At 51.6% G+C, this 10,336-nt stretch overlaps 2 protein-coding genes across 7 annotated transcripts in view; one reads left to right on the top strand and one right to left on the bottom strand.

Annotated features, from left to right (window-relative positions):
• AP2A1 (adaptor related protein complex 2 subunit alpha 1) overlaps positions 1–476 on the top strand; it is a 36,987-nt gene extending 36,511 nt beyond the window's left edge. Inside the window, exon 23 of the mRNA XM_029213560.1 lies at positions 36–476. Coding sequence (XP_029069393.1) covers positions 36–113 — 78 coding nt within the window. The 3' untranslated portion in view covers positions 114–476. The remainder of the gene's footprint in view (positions 1–35) is intronic.
• On the bottom strand, positions 232–5,559 carry FUZ (fuzzy planar cell polarity protein). 6 transcript variants are annotated; one of them, XM_029213568.1, is made up of 13 exons: positions 5,503–5,559; positions 5,152–5,185; positions 4,771–4,892; positions 4,408–4,492; positions 4,118–4,186; positions 3,791–3,895; positions 2,770–2,967; positions 2,528–2,623; positions 2,068–2,174; positions 1,910–1,974; positions 1,754–1,828; positions 1,338–1,474; positions 477–746 (listed from the first exon to the last, which is right to left on the bottom strand). In XM_029213568.1, exons 3-13 carry the CDS (start codon positions 4,851–4,853, stop codon positions 558–560), a joined length of 1,209 nt encoding a protein of 402 aa, XP_029069401.1. In that variant the 5' UTR covers positions 4,854–4,892; positions 5,152–5,185; positions 5,503–5,559; the 3' UTR covers positions 477–557. The 6 variants fall into 6 exon arrangements, with proteins under 6 accessions (XP_029069399.1, XP_029069401.1, XP_029069402.1 ...); XM_029213569.1 differs by lacking the exon at positions 5,503–5,559 and adding an exon at positions 5,333–5,347; XM_029213563.1 differs by lacking the exon at positions 5,503–5,559 and having other exon boundaries at positions 5,152–5,458.
• Between the last annotated feature and the right edge of the window lie 4,777 nt (positions 5,560–10,336).

The following is a 10,336-nucleotide window of genomic DNA, read 5'->3' on the forward strand; positions in this document are numbered from 1 at the left end:
CTCTGCCTCCTCCCTGAGTCCCCCCATCCCCCCAGATGTACCGGCTGACCCTGCGCACCAGTAAGGAGCCCGTCTCCCGTCACCTCTGTGAGCTGCTGGCCCAGCAGTTCTGAGCCCTGGACTGTGCCCCCGGGGATGTGGCCGGCACTGGGCAGCCACCAGGACTGAGGCAGCCGTGGTGGATGGGGCAGTGAGGGGACCTCTGCTGGTGACAGGGAAGACCCCGGGGTCGGGGGGTGCCTAGGACCTTCCTCCAGCCTTTTGTATTTTTATTTTTGTTCATCTGCTGCTGTTTACATTCTGGGGGGTAAGGGGGAGCCCCCTCCCTCCCTTTCCCCCCCCGAAGCACAGAGGGGAGAGGGGCCAGGGAAGTGGGAATGTCCTCCCCTCCCACCCCACCCTGTCGTAGCCCCTCCTGCCCCCTCCCTGTCCAGGGGCTGTGTATTATTGTGAGCGAATAAACAGAGAGACGCTAACAGCCCCATGTCCTTGTCTGTGTCTGGCGCTCACGCCCAGCGGTCAGAGGAGTGGGGTGAGGGCATGCAGAGTGTGGGTAGCTAGGCCCCGCAGCCCATGCGTGGGGCTCTGAGCAGACAGCAGCAGCAGCAACCGCCGTGGCCCCAGCTGCAGGGCCACCAGTCGCCATCCTGTGCCTGGCTCCTCAGCCCCCGACACCAGGTAGCAGGCTCTCGGCACCTGCGCCCGATGGACCACCTCCTCCGCCTTCTCCTCTGGCTGCCCCGCCTCTGAAGGAAGGACAGGGAGGGCCGAGGTGACCAGTGGGGCCTGGACAAGTAGGATGCCAACCTGCGGGGGCCACCCCCATCCTGGGCCTAAGTTTGACTCCTGACAGAGGAGAGCCTTACAGCTCCAGCCAGCTGTCAGGACCTGAGAAGATCACGGACTTTCTCCCCCTCTTCCCACCCAGCCTCAGTCCCCCACTTTCGTGGGTACACTGCGTGTGCAGCCCTAGGTAATCTGCTTAGCAATACAGAGCATAAACACGCAGGAGATGTTTCCCAGGTGCCGGGCGCTGGGCTCCAGGGAAGACCTCCCGTAACCCTTCTGAGGACCCTGCCCCACTTACAGGTGGGAAGCAGGTTGGGAGGTGGAGTCGCATAGCTAGGAAGGGACAGTCGTCTGCCCCTTCCAGGTGGAGCTTTTTACCATTTTGTTACATTCATCAGGGTCTTCGCTGGGGTGGTAGTGTCACTCTAGGTCCCCTCCTTTGTCTCTCTGAGCCTCACAGGTCGCATGTGACAACTTTTCCTTCCGGACCTGGGCTCCGTGGAATCTACCACCCCTACTCCACCCAAGACTATCGGCAAAGCGTGTACTTGCAGCACTGGAGCAGGAGTGTGTGGATGTGGGAGCCAGGCTTGCCTGGCTGAATCGTGGCTCTGCTGCTTATTAGCTGAGCCTGTTTCCTCATCCATAATATGGAAATGATGACGTAACAGGAGATAGCCCTCACCTATGAGGATGAAGTGAGTCAGTACACAGAAAAGCACTTGGCAGGACATGAGGCCTCAGTGTTAGCTATTAGGATTAGCCAGGAGGTCCTGAAACCTACCGATTGGGACCTCCCTGCCCCTCTCTTGCCTTCCTGTCAGTGTGCACTGCCCAGTCCTCACAGACAGCCGCGCCCACTTCGCATCTGGCTTCCCCTACCAGTTTCCCCACCAGCAGCTTGTGGGAGCTGGGACTCAAGTGTCCCAGCCTGTGCAAAGGGGGCGCTGTGCCCGCCGCTGACCTGGTGGAAAGTGCGTGGCGGTGACCAGGGTGTAGAAGGAGCGGAAGAGGCGCCGACGCTGCTCAGAAGACGGTTCTGAAGGGGGAAGAGGCACAGGGTAACAGAGAGCCCCTCCCCAACCCACGCCCCTCCCGGCCCCGCCCTCCTCTCAGTCACCTTGATCCCCCGAGGGCTCCACCGTGAAGAGGCAACGTTTCAGTTCCAGGTGGAGGAGCAGCAGCCTGTGGGAAAAGAGGTGTCACGGCCAGAAAAGAGGGGTTGAGGACCCCCAACCCACTCCCCACCCCCAACCCACTCCCCGGTCTGAGCCCTACCCGAGGATGTCCGTGTGCAGGGGGAAGCCCGCGGGCAGCGCTCGGGATCCCAAAGGCAGGCAGGCCCGCAGCTGGTCCAGCAGTGGCTGCCACCAGCGCTCCAGAAGCTGCAGGGGGCGTGGCCAGCGAGAGAGGCGGGGCCGGTGGGTGAGGTCGGGGGAATACCAAGAGAAGGCGGTTTGGCCAGGGCAGGGGAGGAGAACACAAGGGCAGAGGGCAGAGGGGACCGTGGAAGGGGCGAGGCCCGGAAGGACGCTGTAAGAGGGAAAGAGGGGCCGAGCTGCGGGGACGGTGATTGGAGCACAGCCCGAGGGGGGCGGGGCCTACGAGGGGCGGGGGCGGGACCAAGGGCGAGTCAAGCGTAAAGAGCGCACTCGGCGGGTCAGGGTGCTCGGAGAAGGGCCGGGGCTCGCGGGTAGCGGATGAAATAGGGGAAGAGCGGGACGTAGCCCAGATTCACCTGTGCATCCAGCTGGCTGAGGGGAGGGCGCGGCCCGCAGAGCAGACACAGCTCCAAGCCCGGCAGGAGCGTCAGGGTCAGAAGCCGGTGCGGCACCTGAGGCAGCCCGCAGAGTGGGCTGGCCGGAGCTCCTCCCCTTCTCATCGCAAGCCCCGCCTCCTCGAGACAGCCTCCAGGTACCACCCCTTGCGCGCTCCTCCCCGCCCCCACCTTCCCCCTGCCCGCCCCATCCACTCACTCACCGTGGGACTCCCGTGAGGCAGATACACCGGGTAGTCGCGAGCGGCCTGCGGCGGCAGGGATCCCACCAGCCAGGGGAGCAGCACGGCTTCCGGCATCCCCAGCCGCCACCAGCTCTCTGTCGCTGCCACCACCCGGCCCGACACGACCAGGCTGACGAAGGCCGTGCCCGCAGCCTCGGCGAACCCAGAAAGGGCTTCCTGGGTAAGGGAGGCAGGCCGGCTGCGGGTCAGGAGACCTGAGCAGGGCCGACAGTGACTTCCCAGGTGCGTAAGGAGTGGGAAGAGACGGCCATACAATTCAAAGCTTGCTTGGTGGCCATGCTCATGTGTCCTACCCTCCCTGGGCCTGAGTTCCTTCACCTTCACATGCAGGTACCATCCCAAGTCACAGTGCGAAATTAAACAGGTAGGGTGATTGCTACATAGCCTGACACGTCCTACTGAAGCTACTACTTGTAACAGCAGCAGCTATGGTTTATCGCGTTGTATTATATGCCAGGTAGGCGCAATCTACAACCTACTGAAGCTCAGAGAGGTCAAGTCACCTGCCGAGAGTCACAATGCTGGGAGGCAAGTCATGCCAGATGAATCCAGAGCAATATTTAAGGAAGGGGAGATAGAGATCTCCTAGGTAGAAGGAACAGGATGTGCCAGGGCAGGGAAGCTGGGAAGCTGTGGGGATTTGTGAGACTCATGAGGCAGCTGGGAGAGGGTGGACTGTGGAGTTAGTAGAGATTAGGGCGAGCAGGCTGGCGGGCGTCAGATTCCTCAGGTCCTCAACACCAGGCTGAGGGGCTGAGACCTTGTCCTGGGGGTGATGGAAAGCCACGGGCGGGCTGTGACCAGGGGAGGGGCAGGGGCAGCTCTCGGTGTAGAAAGATCCTTCCGGGGTCAAGGCGGGGGTTGGACTAGAAGCCAAAAGGATAGGAAGAGGTTGAGGCAATGGTCCAAGGGTAAGAGGATGGGGACTGAGCCAGGGCCAGAGGGACAGTTTTAAGACTTTACAAGGCATTCCCAATACCTGCAGCAGGGACCCCTCTGGAGGAACCACACAGTCCACACACTGGGTCAGGTCCCCGATGAGCTCTGAGTCCCCAAGGAAGCTGTCGATGAGGCGGTAACTGGCCTAGCAGAGGGAAAATGAAGCCTAGGACCCAGGTGGTACCCAGATCTGCTGCCTCCTCCTCAGAAAACTGGCCCTACTGGGCCTTGCTGAGGGGTGTAAGACAACCAAGCTGCCCCCTGAACCCACTGGGTCAGGCTGCCCCGGGGGCTTCTGGGAACTGTAGTTCCCAAATATCAGTAACCAGGTATCCTAACTTCCCATCCTCACGTCCTGCAGCCTCACCCTCAGCTCCTTCTTCAGTCTCTCTACATTGCGGATATTGGTCAGCTCTTCAAGTCCCACAAGAAGAACCTAGAAGAACCATATAGGAGAGCAGGGGACCTGGATAACTGGTTATAAGACAGGAGGGGCTGGGACTCAGACTCCTGTGTCTGCAGGAGGAGGAAACTGGGGATCTGGACTCCTTAGTCCGAGGCAGGAGGGACTGAGTTCTAGGATTCCTGGGTCCTGAGGGAGAGGGATGCTGAGAGTTCAGGTTCCTGGGATTGGAAAAGAGGGCTGGGGAGTCTCACCATGGCCCCAAACACCATCTGGAGTAGTCTCTCCAGCCTCAGCTCCGAGGTGCCCTCCTCAGATGACAGAACAATGAGGGTGATGCTGTGAGAAAGGAAGGTGAGAAGGAAGAATGAGTCCAGGCCAAGGAAACAAGGCAGGGAGGAGAGTAGGGTCTGCCCTTGATCCTGGATGCCAGCTACATCCATGCCCGAGCACAACCTGCTTTTCATTCAGAGAAACTCAGGGATCAGAGAGGGTAACTGACTTGTCAAAGATCCCACAGCCAGGTAAACAGCTGGCGTTGGAGAGCTGGATGGCCTCAGGGTCGTCTTCAACAGGGGCTATCACCCTGGCCCTGCCCCCAAGCTACCCTTGGAGACCTGTCATGGAAGCTCTTCCACACCACGGTTGTGTCCTCCGTCTTCGCAGAGCTCAGCTGCACCTCGAGATTCTGCCCAAACATATGGACTCCATTGAGGGAGCCGATGACAGAGAATGGGAGCTGGGGAAAGATTGGGGATTTTAGACAGGAGCCCCCAAATCCCGTCCTCTATTGGAACCAATGACTCAGGTCCCCAACCCCCTCCTCTCTCTAGATCTCCTGGCCCCTCCTCTTCGGGGAACCAGGATCACTGGTCAATTGCACCCTCGACCCTCCAAACTCAATTCTGAAACTTCCCCAGCCCCTACTCCCTTGAAGACCCAGAGTCCAAGCATCTAAACCCCTTCCATTTCGGAGATCCAGGCGCCCGGGGCCCCACCTGTTGGCGGGCGGGGGCGCCGCCGCGGCTGCTCCTGCAAAACAGAGGGACCCCGCTGGATGCCGCGAGGCACAGCAGATGTACGGTGCCTTCGGTCCCCTCCTCCCCCATTTGGAACCCCCGCTTCCCAGTCCCTCCGTGGGGACAGTCAATGCCCGCCTTGGAGCATGCCGGTAGTCACACGAAGTCAGGCTGCGGTCCGAAGCCGACAGAGGGCGAGATGGGGAGCTAACTGGAAGAGGACTGGATTCCCGCCTTCTTCATCCAACTCAAACCCCCATCAACTCCTATTCCAGCACCTCCCCGAAGCCCCGTTACGCTCTCTTCCGCCCCAGCCGGAAGTCACGATACCCCTAACAAAGATGGCGGCTAATATTATTTGCGAAGCTTCCTAGTCGCTCCTTGAAGCGGTTTGACTCTATTTAAGAGAATGAAGAGCCCGACTCGAAGGTAGGGACTGCGCCAAGGCGTTGCCTAGTAACCATCACGTAAACTAATACGTTTCACATTCTAAATTGACAAAGAGCCGTGCCACACTCAAAGATGGCGACGGTGCCGAGGCGTTGCCTAGCAACCGCTTTGGCTTAGCTTTCCGTTTTGTAGTGGCAGCACTATGCCATACTCAATGATGGCGACAGTGCCTAGGCGTTGCCTAGCAACCACCATTCAGTCCTCGTTCTCTTCCAAGGCTAGAAACAGCTGTGCCCCTCTCAAAGATGGCCGCATGACGAATCCCGAGCACTTCCTTAGAGCAAAATCTCCCCCCTCACCCTCGAGGATGGTTTGGTCCGGCGAGCGTTGCCTAGTAACCCACAAATGGCATGGTTGTTTTTGCTGTTAGAAAAAGATGAAATCCTTTATTTTCCAGAATCGGAAAATAATATTATTTGTAATGAATTTATACATGATAGTGTATTGTGCAGAATGTGAAAATACTCGTCCCAAAATCCTTTCCCTAAAATAAAATCTTTACAGTTTAACACAGAATATTCACGTTTTCACAAATATGATTACTGTGTTAATGTTGTTTTCAAACTTTCTTTTTCTCATGAAACCGTATAAATGCAATTCGTCTTTTTTTTTTTTTTTTCGGTACTCTGGCCTCTCTCTGTTGTGGCCTCTCCCGTTGCGGAACACAGGCTCCGGACGCGCAGGCTCCGGACGCGCAGGCTCAGCGGCCATGGGTCACAGGCCCAGCCGCTCCGCGGCATGTGGGATCTTCCCGGACCGGAGCACGAACCCGTGTCCCCTGCATCGGCAGGCGGACTCTCAACCACTGCGCCACCAGGGAAACCCCACTTCGTCTTTTTTGAATGTCCTATTCTAACCTATATTATAGATGTAACAAAATAGATTTAGCCTATCCTATTCTGATATGCGTTAGGTTCTCACCTCTGTGTGTTTAAAGTGATGAAGTAAATCTTCATTAAGTTATCAATTTAGTCAGCTAGATCTTTTCTCTCTTTTTTTTAAAACATCTTTATTGGAGTATAATTGCTTTACAATGTTGTGTTAGTTTCTGCTGTATAACGAAGTGCATCAGCTACATGCATAGCTACATCCCCATATCCCCTCCCTCTTGCGCCTCCCTCCCACCCTCCTTATCCCACCCCTCTAGGTGGTCGCAAAGCACCGAGCTGATCTCCCTGTACTATGCAGCTGCTTCCCACTAGCTATTTTACATTTGGTAGTGTATATATGTCAATGGTACTCTGTCACTTTGTCCCAGCTTACCCTTCCCCCTCCCCGCGACCTCAAATCCATTCTCTACGTCTGTGTCTTTATTCCTGTCCTGCCCCTAGGTTCAACAGAACCATTTAGATTCCATATGTATGTGTTAGCATACCGTATTTGTTTTTCTCTTTCTGACTTCACTCTGTATGACAGTCCATCCACCTCACTACAAATAACTCAATTTCGTTTCTTTGTATGGCTGAGTAATATTCCATTGTATAAGTGTGCCACATCTTCTTTATCCATTCGTCTGTCGATGGACACTTAGGTTGCTTACATGTTCTGTCTATCGTAAATAGTGCTGCAATGAACATTGTGGCACATGACTTTTTGAATTATGGTTTTCTAGATCTTTTCCCTTTTGTGAGAACAGTTGCCCTCATTTATCCAAATATATTTACAAAATATATAGCAATATTAAAAAAACATTTGTTTTATTTATTTTTTAAAATTATTTATTTTTGGCTGTGTTGGGTCTTCGTTGCTGTGCGCGGACTTTCTCTAGTTGCGGTGAGCGGGGGCTACTCCTCGTTGCAGTGCGCGGGCTTCTCATTGTTGTGGCTTCTCTGTTGCGGAGCACGGGCTCTAGGCACGCAGGCTTCAGTAGTTGTGGCACGTGGGCTCAGTAATTGTGGCTGGCAGGCTCTAGAGCTAAGGCTCAGTAGTTGTGCTGCATAGGCTTAGCTACTCCGCGGCATGTGGGATCTTCCCGAACCAGGAAGGGAACCTGTGTCCGCTGCATTGGCAGGCAGATTCTTAACCACTGTGCCACCAGGGAAGCCCACATTTGTTTCTTTTAAACATGTTTTGTCTGCACTCTGGATTTGATTTCTAATAGTTGATAAGAAATATTAAGACATTTACCCTGCACATTAAATTACATTAAACTAGAGGAAAAGCTGCATAAAATAACAAATGAACTAAAATATCAATTTCTCCCTGTAGTTCTATGAATTTTTTCTTTAGTCCACTTATATTTATTTTCTACTGATATATTTAGATTTATTTCTATTGTTTTATTTTTATATTTCTTGTTCTGCCTTTTCAACGCTTTTTTCCTCCATTCTTGTCTTTTACTGGATTTTTTGTTTGTTTCCTCAGTTCATTATTTTCTCTTTCTTCTGGTTTCAAATTTATACACGAATTCTCTTTTATTTTTATTGGTTATCCTTGAAACTTTACCTTACACATCTAATTCAGCAAAAAGTTAAAGATCTTAAACCCTCTCTCAAATAATACAAAGAGAATATAACACCTTAACTCCGTTAAGCTCCCTCCCAGACTAACCAACTAGTGTTGTCAGCATTTTAGTTTTACTTTTTTTATGCCCTTGTTGAATATATCTCTTATTTTATGCAGGCAATATTTATTTGTAATTACGTAAATGTTTATGACTCATGTTGCTCTCCCTCTTCCTTCTTGTCTCTCAGATAATCTTTCCAGGTTAATTTAAAATTTTCCTACTGCCTGAAGTACTTCCTGCCGAAAAACTGTTTCTCCCCTCACCCCATTTAAGGAACCGGCTTGCTCCCCCTCACGGAGCAAACAAGGGCACCTCTTTCTTGTTTTCGCTCCCTCCTGCTGCAGCAAGAGTCCCAATAAAGGCTTGCCTGAATTTCTTGTCTGGCCTTTTATCAATTTTTATTGATTAAAGAGTCCAAGGGGGCTTCCCTGGTGGCGCAGTGGTTAAGAATCTGCCTGCCAGTGCAGGGGACATGGGTTCGAGCCCTGGTCCGGGAAGATCCCACATGCCGCGGAGCAACTAAGCCCGTGTGCCACAACTACTGAGCCTGCACTCTAGAACCCATGAGCCACAACTACTAAGCCCATGTGCTACAATTACTGAAGACCGCACGCCGAGAGCCTGTGCTCCACAACAAGAGAAGCCACCGCAATGAGAAGCCCGCGCACCGAAACGAAGAGTAGCCCCTGCTCGCCGCAAGTAGAGAAAGCCAGCGCACAGCAATGAAGAACCAATGCAGCTAAAAATAAAATAAAGCTTTAAAAATTATTTTTTAAAAAAAAGAGTCCAAGGACCCTGGTGGGTGACACATGGAACCTCTGGCCAATAGCCTGTGAAGAACTGAACCCTGGTAACAATGACAAGAATGAGTATGGGAGAAGATCCTTTCTAGTTGTGCCTCGAGGTGATTACAGCCCTGGCTGACACTTTGATTATAGTCTCTGAAGCAGGGGACCCAGCTAAGCCATGCCTGGATTCCTGATCTACAGAAACTGCGAAGTAACAATGTTGTTGTTTCAATCCACTAAATTTTGGGGTAATTTGTTACACAGCAGGAGACAACTTAATGACCTTTATTTATCCTATTATTTTGCATATTGTGGTTCATTATGAACCTGACAATTCCAGTACCTGGAGGTGGGGAACCTTCATCTGTTAACTGTTGTTTCTGTGGACTCTAATTTCAATCTTTGCTTCTGTGCTGGTGGTCTTTGTGATATTGATCAGAGTCCTCTAGGGAGGATTCACTTCTACTTCTGCAGGTTGTCAGGAGTGTTACTATCCTGGAACTAGATCAGCTGCCCTGGACGGCTCTTGCTTAGCTGGGGAACTACACTGAAGTTTTACAAATCACAGCTGGCTTCAGGCTCTTGGTAATGCCAGTGCAGTCCCATCTGGGGCAGGAAGTTCGATTCCAACTGCATCTTTTTTTAAATTTGTTTCCTTTGTGGGGGAGGGAAGATACTTGAAGGCTACCCATACCTCTTATGAAACCACCAATGTCACAAAAACAATGTCATATCACCTAATGTATCATAATGCCAGAAGCTGAAGTCCAGGCTAAAATATCTCATTGTTTAACTTATCGTTTGTAATACATTAATGGAAATGGTTAAAAATCAGTTAATGGAGCCAATCACGCATTCAGCTTATCTAAAAAAAGTTTCCTTATGGTTAGGAGGGAATTTTAGGTACCATTTTAATCTCCTTACCTATTTATCATTTTGCCTTTCTCCAACTTACTTTTATCTTCCTTATAATTTTTTAAAATTTAATTACACTAGCATAAAAAAGAAGGGAGCTGCTTTAGATTAAAAGAAATTTAAGCCATCTAAATACATGTTTGGTCATTGTTTGGATCTTGATACAAATAAAACAATTGTAAAAAGGCATTTTGAGAGAATTGGGAAAATTTGATTATGGATTTAAATGTTCAATGATACCAAGAAATAACACAATTTTGTTAGGGGTGTTAATGGCATAGTGGTTATGTGCAAAAATTTCCATCTTTTTAGAGATGCCTGTCAAGAATGTAAAAGTAAAATGATATGTTGGGATTTTCTTTAAAAGGGTTCATCAAAGAAAAAAGAAAAAAGGGATCGATAAAGTACATGTGACAAAATGGTGATACTGCTGAGTGCAAAGCAATGCACTCTTTTACCTTGAAATATATTGACAAACTGCATTGGAGCAAGTCGTTTTGGTTTT

Source organism: Monodon monoceros, unplaced genomic scaffold, assembly GCF_005190385.1.
Source record: "Monodon monoceros isolate NGI ecotype Baffin Bay Population unplaced genomic scaffold, NGI_Narwhal_1 Super_Scaffold_10, whole genome shotgun sequence".
In the NCBI taxonomy this organism is placed as follows: domain Eukaryota; kingdom Metazoa; phylum Chordata; class Mammalia; order Artiodactyla; family Monodontidae; genus Monodon; species Monodon monoceros.

What these genes read in the sequence shown, in the direction of transcription:
- FUZ (XM_029213563.1), bottom strand. Translation starts at nt 5,262, where the DNA reads ATGGGGGAGGAGGGGACCGAAGGCACCGTACATCTGCTGTGCCTCGCG. An exon ending in CAGAGGGGTCCCTGCTGCAG is followed by an intron (nt 2,968 to 3,790) that starts GTATTGGGAATG and finishes TCCCTTACCCAG; the next exon opens with GAAGCCCTTTCTGGGTTCGC. An exon ending in TGCCTCACGGGAGTCCCACG is followed by an intron (nt 2,624 to 2,769) that starts GTGAGTGAGTGG and finishes GGGCTGCCTCAG; the next exon opens with GTGCCGCACCGGCTTCTGAC.